Source organism: Rhinopithecus bieti, unplaced genomic scaffold (genome assembly GCF_001698545.2).
Source record: "Rhinopithecus bieti isolate Rb0 unplaced genomic scaffold, ASM169854v2 scaffold_76035, whole genome shotgun sequence".
NCBI classification, from domain to species: Eukaryota; Metazoa; Chordata; class Mammalia; order Primates; family Cercopithecidae; genus Rhinopithecus; species Rhinopithecus bieti.
The window spans coordinates 56,859-78,484 of record NW_016828193.1 but is presented as its reverse complement, the minus strand read 5'-3'; the positions used below and the strand labels follow the sequence as shown (position 1 = coordinate 78,484).

At 39.2% G+C, this 21,626-nt stretch overlaps 1 protein-coding gene across 1 annotated transcript in view; it reads right to left on the bottom strand.

The window, feature by feature from the left end:
• Positions 1 to 21,626, bottom strand: part of LOC108523656 (probable phospholipid-transporting ATPase IM) — a 261,994-nt gene that overhangs the window by 225,323 nt on the left and 15,045 nt on the right. Inside the window, 1 exon segment of the mRNA XM_017864379.1 lies at positions 6,932 to 6,990. Within this exon segment, the coding sequence (XP_017719868.1) occupies positions 6,932 to 6,988 (57 nt within the window). The 5' untranslated portion in view covers positions 6,989 to 6,990.

The following is a 21,626-nucleotide window of genomic DNA, read 5'->3' as shown; positions in this document are numbered from 1 at the left end:
TTTTTTTTTTTTTTTTTTTTTTTTTTGAGAGTCTTGCTCTGTCGCCGGGGCTGGAGTGCAGTGGCACAATCTTGGCTCACTGCAAGCTCCGCCTCCCAGGTTCACACCATTCTCCTGTCTCAGCCTCCCAAGCAGCTGGGACCACAGGCGCCCGCCACCACGCCCAGCTAATTTTTTGTATTTTTAGTAGAGATGGGGTTTCACTGTGCTAGCCAGGATGGTCTCCATCTCCTGACCTCATGATCCGTAAGCCTCAGCCTCCCATAGTGCTGGGATTACAGGCATGAGTCACCGTGCCCGGCCTGTACCCCCTTTCTTAATAGCTCCAGTAGCACTCAACACACTGCTAGTCTAAGCAGGCAGGTCCTATAGCATGCACTTTGGGGCCCACCTAAACCTACTCTGCCTACACTAGCTTCTTCATGTATTGTTATCCCTTTGAGCTTTATATGCTTTTTGCACATTGCCTCAAACATTCTTTGGAAAATAAATGAGGAAAAGGCAACAAACATACATGTTGCTAGGTATAGAACAGGTATGTTGTGAATATTAAATTTTGAAAATTATTTTTATTTCTATTAAATAAAAGGGGACAATGAATGGTCTATGCACCCCACACACAGGAACAGGAAATTTTCCTATCAAGCCAGTCTTTTCTCAGAGAAACACAGATACATTATTATGACGTGGGCCTAAAGAGGCCCAGTGACCATCTCGGCTCACACACTGAGAATGATGGTGAACCATGTTTTTCTACTCTACTCTCAACCACTTAGATTCTGAGTTAAGAGGAGAGAGAAGTTTGCTGACTGTGGAAACGTACAAAGTCCTGTGTAAATGGGCGGGAGGGAAATACAAGGAGTCCATGCTGCAGGGAGCCTTAGTGGTGTGATTGTGGCACTGGCTGCTGGGAGTCGGAGGCACTCAACCATATGGCTGCACTGAACGAACACTTTGGAAAATCCAAATGGGCACTGTTTTACCAACCACAAAACATCATGAGAGCAGCAATAGATTTCATCCAATAACTAGGATATCAACAAGGTGTTTTCAGATTCTAGGAATAAATTACAGCATTAGAATCATAATTTTTAGGTGGGACTCTTTCTTTCTAAGCATGTAAAACTGCTGGTTAAATCTTCATCAATTTACATAAGCCTATGCACTTCCTAAACGGGATCAATAATTCCACTCAGGAAAAATTCCTTTAAAAACTGCCCATCTACCTTTGTGCATTAAATATATCCAGATAAAATTTATTAAGTGTTTTGGCTTTACTGAAGTTTCTGAGTTTAAGGCAGGATAAGTTTCTCATCACTCAAATGAGTTCATCTCCCTTCTCAAATTCTGTTAAAGTTCAAGAGAACTGAATGGGGATAGACCATGCCTGGGCCTATGTGACAGAGAATGAGAGAACAAGAACCAATGGGAACCAGTGCTTTCCATCATTTTTTTTGAACTTTCAAACAAAATCAGAAAATAGCTATAATTAAGCTAACACTTTTTATGACATCTTTTAACATTAATACATTTTAATACAACTTCAACTGTTTTCATCACTTCTACCATTCACTCTGAAATCCTTTTAACAGGAACGAATCTGACTGTTTGACTCACTCAAAATTTTTCTTTTAACCATTATTAACATTAACATATTTTAATACAGCTGTTTTCTACTTCTATTATTCATTCCTTTTATTAACCAAGAAAACATTGAACTCCCTTCTAATGAGAATTATAATTCTAGCAATTGGCTCACTCTCCCTCTTCAATCCCATTTTGTCTTACACATTTTGGCAGTCTAAATCCCTCTTGTAATTTGATGTTTTTACCTTCCAGTTCTCACAATACCATGTCTAATTTACACATTAATTTGACTTAGAATCATTAACCTTATCTTTTATGTTCTAAACCTTTTATTTCTCAAAAGTGCTTTTGATCATTTTTAAGCCTGTGCTATGTCCTATAATGTGATTTGCAGCTTTAGAGTTTGTTGATAAATGAAGGTTCTCGAGGTATTGAGGTATCTTCTGCAAGCCTTCCAGGAAAAAAAGTTTGGTTGGCCGGGTTTAATGTTTCTGGAAATTGCACAATTTATCAGAGCTATCTGTAAATTTTTCTCCTAAATTCTTACCTACAAAAGCCCAGGGTAATATTTAAGGTCATGCTTAGCCTCACATTGTAAAATTGTGTATCTCCTTTATCTACCTTTGTCTTTAGAATATAAGAACTTTACCAGTATTTATGTGAGGAAAGGCAAAGTAATTGGGGTTTGTTTTGTTGTTGTTTGGTTCGTTGATTGGTTTTTTGTTTTGTTTGTATTTTGTCTGTTTCCCAAGATTGCTCAAAAGAGCCACATAACATCATGAAAAAAAATATAGGTTTTAGAATCTGGCCAATCTGCATTAGAATTCCAACTTTGCTGGAAACTATCATTCTCAGCAAACTATCGCAAGGACAGAAAATCAAACACTGCATGTTCTCACTCATAGGTGGGAATTAAACAATGAGAACACTTGGACACAGAGCAGGGAACACCACACACCGGGGCCTGTCCTGGGGTGTGGGGAGCGGGGAGGGATAGCATTAGGAGATATACCTAATGTAAATGATGAGTTAATGGGTGCAGCACACCAATGTGGCACATGTGTACATGGGCAACAAACCTGCACGTTGTACACATGTACCCTAGAATTTAAAGTATAATTTTTAAAAAAATTCCAGCTTTGCTACCTTTTAGTTGCATGACTTAGGCAAGTTACTAAATGGAGCCCCATCTTCATCTCAGTGGGTTTTATGGAAGATTGAAATACATTCAAAGTACCTGGCACACAGCTGCGTTCAAGCCGTACGAATGTGAGCTATTATCTGTGTGACCCTGAGCAAGTCACTTAAGTGAGATCTCAATGGCTTAATGTTTTCATATATTTAAAAAATATAATTAAAAAGTAAGAAATAAGAGTACTTCATGGACTAGTTATAAGATTAAATAAGTTTAATATAGTACAGTGCTTAGAACCATGCCTTTCATATGGTGAGCCCTACCTGTTTTAAGCTATCATTATCACTATCTTTATTAATTATTATGAGCATTCTCCCTGGGATATGTCTCCAAATTCATTTCCATTTGGAGTGATATTCTTTAGAGCTGGGCAAGACTGAGCAAAAGACACCAGAATGCTGCCTTTCTTAAAAGGATATTCCATTTAGGGGTTTAAAAAAAAAAAAAAAGCTTAAAATCAGATAGACATAGGTTCAAACCCCAGCTCTACTTAGACTAGCTCACAGGGTGGTTGTATTTTATTCTACTTTACTCCTTACAATAACTGTATTAAATAGGTGCTTTGATTATCCCCAACATATAGCAGAATAGACTGAAGCTGAGAGAGGCTCCACAGCCCTCTGACTGCATGGCCAGTCAGCCTTTTGGGTGTTCCCGAACCAAGGCAACACCACCTAGGTGTAGTGGGGGGTCCCATGCTCCTTCTAGGAGCATGGCAGGCACTCTTTCCCTCTAAGCCACAATGGAAGTCCTTTATTCTGGGATATCTGTGCCCCTCTCTGCTCTGTAGCTTTTCTTTCTCCACTTTTGCTGTCACTCTTAGTTTTGCCACTCCATAGTGGATTTTGTTTTTATCTCGGTTTGTTGTTTGTTTTGTTTTGTTTTGTTTTGACACGGAGTCTCACTCTGTTGCCAGGCTGGAGCACAGTGGCACAGTCTTGGCCCACTGCAACCTCCACCTTCAGGGTTCAAGCAATTCTTCTGCCTCAACCTCCTGTGTAGCTGGGACTACAGGCACACACCACCACATCTGGCTAATTTTTGTATTTTTAGTATAGACAGGGTTTCACCACATTGGCCAGGCTGGTCTCGAACTCCTGACCTCGTGATCCACCCGCCTCGGCCTCCCAAAGTGCTGGGATTACAGTCGCGAGTCACTGCACCCAGCCCATCTTGGTATGTTTTAACTCAGAGACGGAGCTACCTTGTTCAATCTGCTGTGGCCACGGGGTACTCTTCTACTGCCTCGTCATTATTAGGAAAACCCAACAGAAAACAGCCACAGCCACACATGTGCGTGCTTTTGTTCAATATCATGAAAGCTCAAGAGAAAATCATGTCTATATCATTAGCATTTTATGACTCTTAAAAGAAAGAAAGATCTGAAGCAATGGCAAATTGTTAACATCTATTCAATATGGGTGGTAGGCAAATGGTATGTTGTAATTCCCCATGCTTCTCTGTGAGTCTGCAATATTCCATTAATTAAGCAAAAATAATTGCAAATTGAAAAGAGCATATCATTTTACAAGGCACAAACATAATAAGGCTTTCCTTATAGGGTTACAACTCACAGAAGGAAAATACTTGTTATATATTGGAAAACAAGTAAATGAAGCCAAGTACTTAAACGCATAATTATCCCAGAGCAGATTAGTTATTACTGGGTATTTTTCTCAAAGTCTTAAATATACATGTATCTAGTTCTCTGATTTGGGACTTGATGGTCAAGACTTTCAGAGGTCATTCTCTACAGTTAAAAGACTGGCTGTAGAATGGATGGAAAGGCATGGGGCCAAGTCTGGTGTTCACCAGGAGGGCTGAATGAACATATGTCAGGAGGCCATACAGAGTGACATTTGTCACCTTGGGGAATTATAGCCCCTCCCTCTCCCAAGCTAAGAAGCATGTTTATCAGCCTCCTGAGAAGGATTTCTTGTCTCAAGAGCAGACTTACTTTAACCAAGCTTACAAGATTGATGAATAAAATCAGAGTGTGTCAGTATACTGTTCTACAATGAGAAATCTGTCATGAAGATGGCATATTGAATTACTACAGGGAAACCTACATTGAAAATCAAATTATAAACACAAGTTTGCATGACTAGCACAGCATGAAAAAAGAGAAATTTTAGCTACCTCTCCTAAATATTAATACATATTAATGTTAACTAATCAATTAATAATTAATCAAGCTATAATAGCCCAATGCACCCATCTCCATATATGGGAAAGATTTGCCAATAGGAACAACACACAAAAAACTCCATTGACCAACATTCTCTCTCCTCTAGCTGGTGCCTAATGGACACTGCCAAAGTTTGCCCCTGGGACTCTCATATTTCTATGCTTTAATAGCCGTCAAACCCCTCTTTGAATTGAGACTTTCTTTCATTAAATGTGCTGGTAAATGCAATTATATAACAGGTCTTACAGGCCACATATCACCTACAGAAACAACTCTATCAGTTATCTATCTTTGAGCTTATAAAAGATTCCAGGTAGCAACTTAGAGTCACAGAAGAATAAGAACTTTATGAAGGCCCATGATGTCATTCATGAAGTTGTTCACCACTGTAGCCTAAGACAGTGCCAGTCACTTAGTAGACATTCAATAAATATTCCTCACATCAATGAAAAATATCCTCACTTAAAATAAACTGTTCAGTACAAGCCTCAAGCTCACACATGTAATCATTCTGTAAATACAATCATTCAGGACCTGGGAAATTTATCTGTTTTTTTCTTTTTTTTTTTTTTTTTTTTTTTTTTTTTGAGATGGAGTCTCCCTCTGTTGCCCAGGCTGGAGTACAGTGGTACAATCTTGGCTCGCTGCAACCTCCACCTCCTGGGTTCAAGTGATTCTCCAAGCTTAGCCTTCCGAGTAGCTGGGACTACAGGCGCCCACCACCATGCCCAGCTAACTTTTGTATTTTTAATACAGACAGGGTTTCACCATATTGGCCAGGCTGGTCTCGAAGTCCTGACCTTGTGATCTGTCCACCTTGGCCTCCCAAAGTGTTGGGATTACAGGCATGAGCCACTGCACCCAGTCCAGCCATATATATATATTTTATATGTATATAAATATTTGTATATATTTTATATGTATGTGTGTGTATATATATATATTTAACTTCTGGGACACGTGCAGAATGTGCAGGTTTGTTACATAGGTATACATGTGCCACAGTGGTTTGCTGCACCCATCAGCCCATTATCTACATTAGGAATTTCCCCTAATGCTATCCTTCCCCTAGCTCCCTAGCCCCCGACAGGCTCTGCTATGTGATGTTCCTCTCCCTATGTCCCTGTGTTCTCATTGTTCAACTCCCACTTAAGAGTGAGAACATGCAGTATTTGGTTTTCTGTTCCCATGTTAGTTTGCTGAGAATGATGGTTTCCAGCTTCATCCATATCCCCGCAAAGGACATGAACTCATTCTTTTTTATGGCTACATAGTATTCCATGGTGTATATGTGCCACATTTTCTTCAACCAGTCTATGCCCAAATGATGGGCATTTGGGTTAGTTCCAAGTCTTTGCTATTGTGACTAGTACTGCAATAAACATACATGTGCATATGTCTTTATAGTAGAATGATTTAGAATCCTTTGGGTATATACCCAGTAATGGGATTGCTGGGTCAAATAGTATTTCTGGTTCTAGATCCTTGAGGAATTGCCATACTGTCTTCCAGAATGGTAGGAGTGGAACTTTATCTTACATATATTTTTCCACATTCAGCCTGAGTTGCTTAGAGAAAATCCCTCAAATGCCATTCATCAACCACCAGCTAATGTCACTACATCCATCCCCAAGTGCTACCAAAAAGGTCCATTTTCATATTATTCCTATGTATTCTACTAACCAGATGGGTACCAAATTGAGCTAAACATCAATTCTTGAGAAAGAAGAGATTTTATCATCTTCCCATGACAATAAGCATGCCAACTACTCTTAGTGGGAGATAATTAGTTTGTAAATATTACTAAGATCTGTATTTATGGAAACATATGGCACCTTGCTGTTAAAATGGGCCGATGAATAAAATTTTTGGTGAAGTCATACAGTTCTAGAAGACATGCATCCCACTGTCTTTAGATAAGAACTATTCCAGTATGTATGTGTTATGTGTGTTTTACTCACCACATACTGGAACTTTTCATTATATTCACGGTCATTGGCTTTCACTATCCGTTCCATTTCTAAAGAGAGAGAAATCAGGTATGAAATTAAATTGTAGGCTCACAGAAACAAATAACTCATTAAAACAACATCACTTAGGTTGCTTTGTTGTTAAGGTTGCAAGAATTCTTTTCTTTCAAATTTGAAGGGCATTGGCTTTTTCCAGTGTACATGTTGGAACACGTGTTGGAAAGTCCCAAAATGGAAAGCTACAATGTTTCTCACTGTCCTCCTGATGCCAACCATAAAGCAAAACATTATGTGTCTCCAATTTCTATGTCCCTCCAGCACTGCAAAGACCCTTTCTCTTAACTTCAAGTGGTTCCTAAGAGAAGGAGCTGACAAAGTCAAATGTATCCTGGCAAGGAATGTTTTGTGGGGTTTTTTGCTACGAAGTCACAAAATATAACATAGCCAAATAAAACCATACAGAAGTGGCCAGTGAGGTCACTGACTTTATGGTCATAGAACCAAAGGTGATATTTGTAAGCAGCCCAGACATACTAAAAAGAATGACACATAATCAGGAAACTGAGACCTGCCCTTAGCTGGAAGTGACCAAAGAATAAAATCTCTTCTGAAAGCAAATGCAAACACCAGTACAAATAATAATATAAAAAGGACAATAAATCCAAAGATCATGACAGTGCAGAATAAAAATTTGCAGAGGGCAAGAAAAGACAGTGCCCCAGAAACACCAGCAGAACAAGTTTTGTAGTAAGGGTAGCAAATTCTTGCTCCATGTTTACTGAAGAGTTACTTCCAGAGTTGACCGAAGATTTAGGATGGAATGATGAAAGCTATGAGAAAAGAGTCAGCAAGGTAACCACTAGATGTCAATGCTGGACTCTCATGGCGAGTGACTTGACCCTCTCATCATTAAATTCCCTTAATCCCATAATACTCCAACTGGGTAGGTGACAGGTGGTAAAAGGTGGAGGGATTGCAGTAAGAGTCTGAGTTTAGAGAAGGCACTTACAACCAGAGAGATAAAGGAGACTGCATGGTGGAAAGTAACTTGGAGACACATGTTGGGGATGGAGCAGGGAAGAGCAAAAGGAAAGTGAAAAGAAGAGCTGGAAGCAGAAGGGAGATGAGGAAAATGAGGGAAATGAAGAGGGAGAGAAGGAAGGAAGGAATATATTTTAGCACCCACCATGAATTGTAAGAACAAATTTTTTCCAAAAGTCCAGGCGGAATCTCTCTGTAGCCCTGGTAGTTCAACTCCCAAGACTGAAGGTCACCTCTAAGGACTGCCCCTGACAAATGACACCCTGTCTTTGGTTATGAATGGGTTTCTACCATTTTTAGGGTATTTTGTCTGTCCAGTAACCACCTGCATGGTTTCCTTCTTGCCTATCTAATAAAGCCAGTTCCCTGTGATAGTTCCTGTTTTCTAGTGTGGCTCAACTAATTGCTGATAAGAACAATACTGGACTGACATCAATAGATGATGATACCTGAATGGGCTTGCTCCTAACCTGTAACTTTGAAATCCAGAACCCACCAGAAAGCAACTTCTCAACCACCCACCCACCTGAAGAAAACATTTCAAACCCTGGCTAAAAAGCACCATCCTCTCTTTCTTGCTGATGCCCCAAGAAAGAATTAAAACATCAAATCCCAAAGTGGTACTTTGAAGGGTGAGGGAACCTAAATGCTTAAAAAGCTAGATAATTTATTTATATAACACCACCATAACCCAGAAGTAGTAAAATTGCTGTCAGGAAAGCAAAAAATGTTACTGGGATGGTAGGAGCAAGAGCTCCTTCTGCATGGCAAAAGGTTAACCTGGACCACTGGTATGCTGCATGTAATTTATAGATTATAGCAGCAAAACAAAAATCAGATATACTAATTATACATTAATTGGGTTTAGCTTAGTTCATATACATTCAGATGATGACCCTTCTAAAATTTCACATTTATATGAAGCACATCCAACAGCAGAATTCTATAGTTCCCTACCTAATTTTACCCACTCCAAACACCAGAATCTTGACTTTGTGAGCCACATAGAAATTATCCTGGGCTGGGTGTGGTGGTTCACGCCTGTAATCCTAGCACTTTGGGAGGCTGAGGCAGGTGGATCACGAGGTCAAGGGATCAAGACCACCCTGGCCAACATGGTGAAACCCCATCTCTACTAAAAATACAAAAATTAGCTGGATATGGTGGCATGTGCCTGTAGTCCCAGCTACTCAGGAGGCTGAGGCAGGAGAATCGCTTGAACCTGGGAGGCAGAGGTTGTAGTGAGCCGAGATTGCGCCACTGCACTCCAGCCTGGTGACACAGCAAGACTCCATCTCAAAAGAAAAAAGAAAAAAAGGAAACCATCCTGCCCAGCATCTCCATGTAACCACACTCCACAGGGATAGGGACTAGCCCATTCCCAAAGCAGCCAAATAGTTTCTATGGTAGGTCAGTTTGGATCTTCTTTCAGGTATCCAAATTGCTCTTGTCCCACAAAACCTGATTGCAGCCAAGAAGCTCACTTTTCCCTCCAAATCCTTCTTAGTAAGTCTGAATTGTCGCCTCTGTTACTTCTATTATCATCTTTCTGAACTAAGTCTTCCTGGATTGATTCTGGCAGAAAATTTAGCATCCCTTCATTAAGTTCTGCAAAATACTGGCTTTGGTTCTAAATCCCTACAGTTTTCTGTCTTTAACCTGACTATGCTACACCTAAATTATCTTTGTAGGAATTAACTTTCTTCTCTGTGCTACCACAGTGTATGAGGGGATATAAAGACCTTTTGGCAATAAGTCACATCCTGGAAAAAGAGGAAGCTGAAAACAAATTCCCCATAACTATTCCCAGTGAGAATGGCTCAGAGCTTCAATGACCTAATGCCTGATACTTCATAGGCATCAGGGATCCTTCCATATGTAAGAGGAATGAAAGGAAACTAGTCACTAAGGGGTTGATGATCTACCAGTGTGAGCTCACACCTGCACAATTATCACTGAATGTGTCCACCTCCAAAAAGGAGTAAGGCAATATATAAGGATGTATAAAACATAGTAAACCAGCATGTTTAAAGCAGACTAAAAGAGATAAAAGAGCTTCTGATTTAAGATGGCAAGTTGAGTATGTCTTTTTCCTCCCTTCTTTCTCAGGTCCCACTGAAATTACAGAAAACATTTTTTAAAATTAAAAACACAGCAGTGCTGGAAAACAAGAGTAGTGGCTAGCAGAGGTTCATAAATTTTGAAGAAAGCCTAGAGAATAAAATAGAAAGCAGATGAGATCATTTTGACTGGGAGAAAAAAGACAGAAGTAACTCTAGCCAAAAGAATTAGAAGAGTGCTCTTCCCAAGGAGCCCAGAGCAGCTCTAAATTCAGAGTTGGTAAATTTGAAGATTGACAGTATGTTATGGACAGGGTGACAGGCCCAGGTTATACCTATTATCTTGTCAAAATAATTGATAGGTTCCCCTTTCATTCTCAAAAGTGTCTCCATTTGATGATAAATAATATTACCACCTCAGAGTATTTTAAAAAAATAACTGAACCAATTGAGATCTCCCACACCCTTCTTTACCCACAAAGAGAGTAGGCAACACATCAGGGGGGAAATCAAGGGTGGGTATTCAGGCTGAGAAGGAACAGCTCTGCCCCTCTACAGCAGGTATAGCCAACTTGGCCCCTAGCAAAGCTTGTCTGACTGAGGCCATTGTGGGATTTGCCAGACCGCCTGACTAACCCACAGAAAAGCCTCTGTCAGCAGGCTGCTCACTCCTGTTCAAAGGAGAGGCCTGGCAGAGAAAAAGACCCTTGCAATGGCACTAATCTATCTAGTCCTTTATTTATAAATACAAATCAGTGGCAGCTGAGAAAAGCCAAGAGCACAAAAAAGAGGGATTCCACAAGAAGAAATAATGCTGAATACAGGTAGAAAAGGGGATTGGTTTTCTTTTAATTCTAATTAGTGCCTTAAATATATATACATAGATATATAGGTTTTTTTAGAGATACTTTTTTTTTTTGAGATTGTGCCACTGCATACCACTCTGTCACCCAGGCTGGTATGCAGTGGCACAACTGTAGTTCACTGCAGTCTCGAATCCCTGGGTTCAAAAAGTCCTCTCACCACAACCTCCTGAATAGCTAGGACTACAAGCATGAGCCACCGTACCCAGCACCTCAAAGATATTTAAGAAGACATGACATCCATGAAACAAGAACAAGCTAATATAAACAAAGAAAACAGAGAACAAGAAAAAGTCCCTAGAATTAAAAATATTTACTGGACACACTGGAGAGTAGAATGGACAAGATGGAAGATCAGATTGTATAAATCTTGCAAAATATATATCAAAATGACAAACAGAAGGAAAATGTAGGGGAAAAAACTTAGGATAAGGGAACATAGACAATGGATAGGTGAAAACAATCAAGTAAACAGAAGAAAACTGCCCTGCTCCAGAGTAAGAAGTAACTCTTCAAAGTGAAAGGGCCACCAAGTACCAATCAGGATGAATGAAAATGAACCCACAAACCTTCATAAAATTTTGAGCTCCAAGGACAAGGAGATAATCCCAAAAGCTTCCAAAAGAAAAAAAATGGTTAGCCTGAAACACAAGAATCAGACCAATATGACATTTCTCATCAGCAATAAGGATGCTAGAAGACATTGGAGTGATTCTTTTCAGTTTTAAAGAAAAATATTTTGAAACTTAGAATTCTATACCCAGCCAAATAATCAACTGTGAAAGGGAAATAAAGACATCTCTGCAAAAGTGTTTACAGACAACGACCGTCTGCAAAACAGCTACTCAAGAATGTACAACAGTAAGACCTACTACTTGACAGCACAACAGGGTGACTATAGTAACTAAAAGGATAATTGGGTTGTTTCTAATACAAAGGAAAATGCTTCAGGGGATGGATACTCCATTTTACATGATGTGATTATTATATATACCATGTCTGTATCAACATCTCATGTATAACCCATAAATGTATATACCTACTATGTACTCACAAAAATTAAAATAAAAAATTTTACAAAAAAGAATGTACAAGAGGAAAAATACTTGTTTAAATGTTTAAAGCACAGTAGGGTGGAAGAAGATACAGGAGGAAGAATGATAACCAACCAGAGTCAAGAATGATAATAAAAATGGCTAATCCAGTGACCCACACACCTGATCCAGGTGTGCCACAAATGCTACTGAATAAAGGAATGCCTGTCTATTGCCCTTTATTTTACAAAGTCTGTGAGATAATAAAGTCAGTTTATCAGTAAAAGTGCAATTATTAGTAGTTCTGGTAGGTAATAATAAATCAGTTTCTCAGGAAAATTACAACCATTAGTAATTCTTGCCTCAGGCATTAATTTACCTAAGAAATCCTCATAAGGAAGTCATTGTTTGATATAAAGAACATAAAATAAGGTTTTTGGAGCTATGTTTTGTAACATCCCTAAAGATATCATCCCAAGACACAATTGAGAGAGGCCTACAATGGGGTCTCTGTACTCATTCTCTGTTGATCTGATTAAATCCAAGAATATATTTTGGGATATTTGAAAGAATGCATAAGCTATGTGTCCATTGAGTAATCATTCTTATTTCTATCAACTTCACTGTACTAAATACTACATGACCATGAGCTTGATATTGAACTTCCTGGAACATACCTGGAATGCTGCTACACTGTATTGCTGGCTGAGTACAAGACCCAAAAGAAAATCAAGTTGGTAATAGCATTTGCATCATTTTTTGACACCTGAGGAGCCTGACAAAAACATGTGCTTAGATAGGAAGGAAGCCATCCTTTGTCATTCTAGTGATCCAAGATAACAGCCATCAGCAGAGGCAGAAATCTCTTAGACATTTGTTTTGAATCTGCTCCAGAGTATAGAAAAATAGGTAAGTAAGCCTTCAAACTGCTACTCCATATAGGATGATGAAAATAACCTTAAATCCCCCAAAATCATAAAATCCAATATAATTTGATGCCTTCCTCAACCAAATAGGATAGCAATGAAGCACTCATTGGATGCTTATCTTTAAGCCATGTACTTCCAGTTATATTCTCCAAGATAATTAAATGAGGATACCTCATTTATTTTAGGAAGTAATCACTTATAAACCAGTTAAATATTAGGGAACATTTACCAAAAAGAATAACCCAGTTTCAGAATAATTAATCTATAGCTCCCTACTTCCCTGAAAAAAAAGAATTATCTTGTAGGGCTGATGGTTTGTTAAAGTCACTCCCGGTTTATGACTAAAAACAAAACTATATCCACTTATGCTTGTCTTTCCATTTGGAAAGGGGAGATACAGACAGAACATCCAAAATTATAATCAGATCACTAAGAAACAAGTTTAAAAGATGAGAGGACATAATACTATCCTGCTAGAATTTTTTTTTTAATAAGTAGAGACAAGGTATCACTATGTTGCTCAGGCTGGTCTCAAACTCCTGGCCTCAAACAATCCTCCCACCTTGGCCTCCCAAAGTGCTGGAATTACAGGCATGAACCACCATGTCTGGCTCTCTGCTAGAAATTTTTAAGTTCAATTAAGGTGTTATTCCCCTGTTAGGAAGATTTTTAGGACCCATAAAATGAGTTTGATGAAAGAGTCCTCATAGGCCAGGCAGGGCAGCTCACACCTGTAATCCCAGCACTTCGGGAGGCCCAGGTGGGCAGATTACTAGATAAGGAGATTGAGACCATCCTGGCTAACACGGTGAAACCCTGTCTCTACGAAAAATACAAAAAATTAGCCAGGCGTGGTGGCAGGCGCCTGTAGTCCCAGCTACTCGGGAGGCTGAGGCAGGAGAATGGTGTGAACTCGGGAGGCGGAGCTTGCAGTGAGTCAAGATCGCGCCACTGCACTCCAGCCCGGGTGACAGAGCGAGACTCCGTCTCAAGAAAAAAAAAGAAAGAAAGAAAGAAAGAGTCCTCATGAAAGAAAAAGACGCTTGGGCCTTGAGGCAACAAGAGTCAATGATCCTTCTGCAACTACCTATACAAGCACGTTTTAACTCATACCTCTTCTTACTTAGGATTCCTCAGTAAAATAATGCCTCTATGTGTTATAATCATTCAATGAGGAAATAGATGGAAAATACATTGTAAACAGAAAATACCAGAAAATCTTTTTTTAAAAAAACTGAAAAGTAGTAAATGGGCAAAAAAGGAAATCACTCAAGCTTGAATAGTCAGTCTTAAAGTTATTAATATGATTATTTCCCAAGAAGATCTTGAAGGAATTTTTCAAATATTTTCAATGGAAATTGGCAAATTCCCATTGATTCTACTCCAGGTCCTCAAAGGCAACACTCAACTCCTAATCTGAGCACTTCTCCATCATAATATAATAAATTATACATTACCCAACTTCCACTTCCAGTAGACAAAAGAAAACAAGCCATTTACAACCTTCTCCTAAAAATCAGTTTGTGAACAATTTGTAACACCTAAGTATTTAAGATTAGGTAGTGAAGGCATGAGCTCTGCTAATAAAAGCAAGAGTAAAGGGAAGAGTTAGCAAGTTTCCACTAGATCCATGAGCGATCACAGCAAGTATGTATCCCTAACTAACAAATACAACAGTCTTTCTTTAATTAACTCCAGAGCATTTTGTCCTTCACCAAATGTGGTTTAGAAAACAGCCTCAGGCACTTGGCTGTAGACCCTCAAAATCATGAAATGATGAAGCACCACAGAGCATTCAGGGTCCCCATATAAAACTCAGTGATATAGACTGGTATTTTCTGAGCAAGATTGGTACCGATCCAAAAGCTGAAGAATGTCTCCAAACATGAAGTGTCATTTGGGGTTTAGGGTGATTGTGGGTTTTCTGGGGTTGGGTCAGAAATCTCTGAAAAATTTCCTCAAGCTAAATCAATAACTTAAGCTTCTTCCTTTCTTAATTTTCTTTCATTCTTCATAATCTGGTCCATGTAGTTGGAAGCCAAAGCAATTCATTAAAGACATGAGGAAAGAACAATGAGTGGGGAGAGCTTTAAAGAAAAGAGTCCCTCAGCCTCCAAGATTTCCTGAGTTGACTCCAAGAACACATTCTGATACAATTGAAAAATATGTGTCCCGAGTTGGGGTTTCCTATTGAAACCCAGTGGTGACCTGCAGCTTCTGGGACATATTGACATTTAAGCAGAAAACCAAAGAGAATAGAAGGGGGAAAAAAAAAAAAACTCTTCCCATAATTTTTTTATGCTTGTCCTCACAAGAGAGCTTGGAAACAAAGTTAGGGGATTCAAACAAATACTAAAGGGCTTTGGGTTTGTTTTTCTCTTGGCTAAGCCAACTTGCTCATCAGGTCCAGATAGCTGGAAAATTTGATTTAAGAGCTTTATTCCTCCCAGGGCTCACTATAGCTTCACAAAGAAATGTAAAATTTTTAACAATTCATTATTCATTCCTCTTCTAGGATACATAAGCTGGATTATACAACTTACACATAAAATTAATACAATCTCCATATAAACCCTCAGCATGTAGCTTTATATAAGTACAGATTCATGACTAGAGATTTAAGACTTACTATAATGATAATAGTAATAGCTAACATTAATTGAGTACCTATTACAAGCTAGATACTACATGAAGTGTTTCACACACATTAGTTTATTAATCCTCAGAACAATCCCATTAGGTACATGCTGTTACCAGCCCTACTTTACAGGGGAAGAAACAGAGTCCTTGCAAGATTATGCAGTAGAGTCAGAATGCAAACACAGAACTGTGTCCCTTATAAAAGAAGCTCGGAGGAGATTCTGGATATAAGGAGATGGTGGTGGTACTGTGCATAGGTGACTGGGAAACTGCAGTTTGGTTTGTGCCTTGGTCCAAAGGTCAAAGATAGGGGTAAGAGCCTCTCTCATCAAATGCAATACTCCAGATGTACATCAAATCATACACCCCATCCCAAACAACCTTGTGGCCCAGACACTTCCTATGCTTCGTCATGTCCAGGGTTGGTCTCTGCTGCACTGGGAAGGCCTTCCTGTAGGGCGTGTTTCCTCTCTCCTTGAAGACGACTTTGGGCAGTTTGCTGAGAATACTCCTGTTCAAAACTGACTGCTTTCTTTGAAACTTTTTTTATATGTGCCTGTTCTAAACTGTTATTTTCTATCTACATTCTTTTATAATTTTACATTCTTTTACAATTATCTATAGCAAAAAAAATGCATTTTTATGGACTGGACTAATAACAGAATGCTTTCTCTAAAGATGGGAAATAGTCATTTCCTTCTTTCTGTATCATCTCTACTCAAAGAGAAAAAAAAAAAAAATCAGCATCGGTCCCAAAGATTATAAGAGCCTAGAAGCTAGAAGGCTCTGTGAAACACAGGCTGTTTCCCTTTGTGAAACACAGGCTGGCCACCTAAGGGTTGGCCAAGAAAGCCTCCTGTCATAAAATGAGAAGAAATAACTCCAGGCATAAAAGAAAGACAGGCAAGAAGGAGCTCTAAAGAGAACACTTCTCTGCTTGATACCTAAGGGGTGGCACAGGAAGCTTTCAATTCGTGTTTGTCATTTTAAGATGCATGAGGCTATAAACCGAGTTTCTTTAATACATATCGGTTTCTGTATCTCAGCTCCCTGAATCCATATGGCAAATAAAATTTATTAGAGCCAAGGGAAAGTGACTTATCCCAAAAATATTTATTGAGCTCCTTTGAGCAATAGAGCTGCTTATCTAGCTAGAATAGCTAGTCAGCCAAGACAAAACAAAGACAAACAAGACAGTGATTGTCTTCAAAGTGTTTTCATGCCCACAGATATGTGCACAGCAAGGATGCAGAAGAGAGGCCAGAGAGCCACAGCAACTGGAGAAAAGGAACATCACATCCAGACGGGTGGCCAAAAAGCATCCCTGCCTGTCCCAGGCAGCTCTGAAAGGAGCTTACATAGCCATAGACAAACCATGCAGTGTGCAGGGTTATTTTGCCAGGCACCTGATCCAAACTGCACCACAGTGATGTAATGAAAAGCAGTTTGGTGGAGGCGGTCTGCAACCTGAGATGGGGTAAAAAATATGGACACTAAAAGAGGACATCACCACAGTCTCATCTCAGCTGTTCCTTCTAATATCACTCCAAGTGTGCAAAGACCAACAAAAAAAAAAGGAGCCTCACTTTATTATGTATTCATGACACATTCAGGTAATAAGGCTTTAAAAAGAGATACAAGGGGGCCAGGATTTGAGGCAGAAAAGAAAGGTGGTAAATGCTCAGAATCGGCCATTTCTCAGGCCTCCTCTGCACACACCCTGGTCCAAGCCACCATCCGCTCTGCCCAGGATACTGCAACAGCCTCCCCTCTGGTCTTCTGCCCCTTCCCCCTACCATCTATTCTCAACGAACAGCCAGAATGCTCCTGTCAGAATTTTACCAGTTTTCCACTGCTGCTCTAACAAATTACCATGAATTTAGTGGTATAAGACAATATCAACATTATCTTACAGTTCTGAAAGTCAGCAGTCTGAAAAAGGTCTTACAGGGCTAAAATTAAGGTGTCAGCAGGGCTGAGTTTCTTCTAGAGGCCCTAGGGAAGAATCTGTTTCTTGACTTTCCAGCTTCTAAAAGCTGCCCACATCCCTTGGCTCATGGCCCACAGCAGGCCGACCTCTGCTTTCATTGTCACATCTCCTTCTCTGACCTTGACCCTCCTGCTTCCCTCTGATAAGGATCCCTGCAGTTACACTGGGCCTACCTCCATTATTCAGGATATTCTTACCACCCTCAAGATCCCTTCACTTAAGCACATCCACAAAGTTCCTTTTGCCATATATGGTAATGTATTCACCGGTTCTGGGACGTCACTGGAGCAAGGGGTATTATTTTGCCTACCGCAAGTCTTATCTCTCTCTCCTACTCAAGGCCATCCACTAACTCTTCATCTAAAGACAGAGAAGTCAGTTGTGACCAAGGCCTTCACGGTCCTGCCTAATCTTTACACATCCACCCCACTACCTCCCTGGCCTCACATCACCACCAGAGGGCAACTTACCATGAAGCTAAACAAGCTTCAGCCCACCTCACTTGCACATTTCATCCCGAGGAGTAGCACTACAAATGTGTTTGCATAGTCCTTTTTTCTCAGTTGATAAAAGTCAAATATTTTAGCCAAAGGGGGCTAAGATCCTCATCTCCTCCACTTTAACGTTCCTTCCATCGCACTTTGCCTCATATCAGATGGCGCTGCTGGGATCCAGATAAGGGGCAATCAGGTTGCGACTACATGAGTTTGTGTTTCCTGGAGTCTATCTATGTGATTCACAGGTACTTCTACATAGAGTTAAGTTATTGGTGGTCAGGAATGCAGATCCACGCAGTGCCATAACATAAGAATGCAGGGCCCGAGGTCACATGGCAACATGATCACATCCTACAGCAACTGGCACTAGAAGTGTGTGAACTGTGGAAGAGACTGCAGGTTTGAAATATAGAGCTAGAAGTTAGCCTGTGCAGAACTCTCCCAATCATCTGACGTGTAAAATTGTATGTGTAAGATTTAATGTTGATCAACTCCTAGTTAAAACAGAATTTACCTCCTATCAGGAATATGAGGAGTATCAAGTGTATGGATATGCATATGTATGTGTCTATATGTAAAACATTATTATTACATATTTCATTTATATATTATATATACATGTATGTATTACATATTAATATATAATATTTAATATATATTAATATTAATTTAAATAATAAATGTATATATTATATATATATATATGCCTCATATTCTTTGAGAGGTGATAAATTCTGTTTTGACTAGGAGTTGATGAATACTTAAGTGTATGACATGATATGCTTATTATACTTAGTAAGTATAATAAACATATTTTTCTTTTTTCATGTGGATTTCACAGAATAAAATGTATTAGAATTCCTGTGCTTATACAGCATAAACCTACTTATAGCAGCACTACTTATGGCAAGTATATCTGTAACAGTTCATATGTGAAAGAAACTTGGTGGAAGTTTTTCCAAGGTTGACCATTCTAAATGTTTGTGTGACATTGTGAAGTCACAAAGCTGAAAATTTTTTCTAAGCTATCATAATTCTTAAATTAATGTTAATTAACTATACTAAAGGGAAAATTGAATTATCTAAGTCTCTCTTTAGAAAATTTTGTAACAAAATAATTGTTATATGAGAGGCAATCAAAATAAGAGGCCAAAATAAAGAAAGAAAACATATTATAAAGGCACATTCAGCAAAATGAAGCTATTGTGTTATTTTTCTGAACTTTGGGATTTTGGGGTATTTTTCATATTTTCAAAATTATAACTTATAGAGATTTTCTCACTCTAAATAAATATTTTTTATAATACCTGATTTTGTATTTTATATTAGCTTAAGGCTTCAAAAAACCTAGATCCAGGCTGGGTGCGGTGGCTCACACCTGTAATCCCAGCACTTTAGGAGGCCGAGGCAGGTGGATCACCTGAGATCAGGAGTTTGAGACCACACTGACCAACATGGTGAAATCCCATCTCTACTAAAAATACAATTAGCTAGGCGTGGTGGTGGGCATCTGTAGTCCCAGCTACTCGGGAGGCTGAGACAGAAGAATTGCTTGAACCCAGGAGGCAGAAGTTGCAATCAGCCAAGATTGCATCCCTTACACTCCAGCCTGGGTGACAGAGTGAGACTCCATCTAAAAAAATAAAAAATAAATAAATAAACAAAAAAACCTGGATCCAGCCCTGACAACCACTGTCCCCTATCTTCATTCAACTCCAGTCTCAGTGGTCTCTTGTTCCTTGACCACACCAGGTCCATTCTCGTCGCAGGGCCTTTGCACTTGCTGTTCCCTCTCCCTGGCATGCTTATCTCTCAAATATCTACATGGCTGCTGCCTCACTTCTTTCAGATCTGCTATCAAATATGTTTTCTCAATTCAGCCTTCCATGCTTATCCTTTTTGAAACTGCAGCACACTCCCACCCAATGTAGAAGATTATTTATTCATTTTGTTGATTGTCTTTCTGCCCTGTGCCGCTCCCCGCCCCCAGAATGTGAACTCCATGCAGGTTGAGGGCTTTTTATTTCTTTAAACTCATATCAGATAAATTCAACTTTAATACAACAAGCACTGCTAGAGATAGAGTCATCCCATAGTAACAAAAGATTGATCTTCCAGGACTATATAACAACTCTAAATTTGTATGCATCCAATAACATAGCCTCAAAATATATAAAGAAAAACCTGGCAAACCAAAAGGAGAAATACACAAATTCAAAAACATCTTGATAAACTAAAGTATGTCTGTGAGGGTGAATTTTGTGTGTCAACTTGACTTGGCCACAGGGTGCTCAGATATTTGGTCAAGCACAGTTCTGGTGTGTCTGTGAGGGTCTTTCTGGATGAGATCAACATTTTAATCAGCAGGCAGCGTAAAGCAGATTACCATCCCTAATGTGTGTGGGATTTATCCAATCAGCTCAAGGCCTGACTAGAACAAAAAGCTGAGTAGAAGGAACTCCTCTTGCCTTTGAGCTGGGACATCAGTTTTTTCTTGCCTTCAGACTCAAACTAAAACATTGGCTCTTCCTGGGCCTCAAGCCTGCCGGCATTTGGACTGAAATCATGCCACTGGCTCTCCTGGGTCTCCAGCTTGCCAACTGCAAATCAGGACTTTTCAGCATCAATAATCATATGAGGCAAATCCATGTAGTATTTATATATACTATATATGAATATATATAAATATATACATATATCCATATATGTATATATTTGGACACATACATAGACTTATATATACACATATATTTGTATATATGTGTGTATGTGTGTATATATATATACACATACATATACACACACACATTCTGTTTTATTAGAGAATCCTGACTAATTCAATGACTCTACATCAACTTAATAAATACAGAAACATAACACCTGACTCAAGACCCTTTCATGGTTTTTCTGCCTTCCCTGTGAGCTCAGTGAGCCGTAAGTACAAATTCCCAAAAGCTATTAATACAATCTTAGCAGAAACCAAATTCTGGATCAGCAGAATCTTGTACCACTCCATTCCAAGTTAAGTCAGACTGCATCTTGAGAACTGGGTTCAATCGAACCCAGTTGTAGGCAATGCAGAAGCCACTGGAGAGGCCAAGAGCATCAAAAAGTTTTGTGACCATGATGTGTTCATTCAAACATCTACTCAATAGATGTCCAGGTTCTAGAACAAAGTGACACACACCATACTACATGTTGCAGCGTCAAAAATGAGAAAGACAGCAGCCCTTCCCTGGTGAAGTTCATATTATAGGTAAGATACGGAGAGTCTAAAAACTATGAACCATGTCATCATATATTGGAGAAAACTTGCAGGTGTCTACCCAAAAAATCAGAGACTGAAAGAGAGAAAGAATATTAGCAAAAGAAAAAGAGCATGTGGAAAAATGAGAGAGATCTTCAAATATTTGATTATTTTTAAGGTAGATGGAAGAACAAACACTCTGTGTTATTCCAAAATTCAGAACAGAAAGTAAACTTTACAAGGATCTGAAATTCTGTTAACATATGGCTGAATTTACTGTCAAAACAGAGAATGAGGTTGAGCGCAGCAGCTCACGCCTGTAATCCTAACACTTTAGGAGGCCCAGGCTGAAAGATTACTTAAGGCTAGGCCTTCAAGACAAACC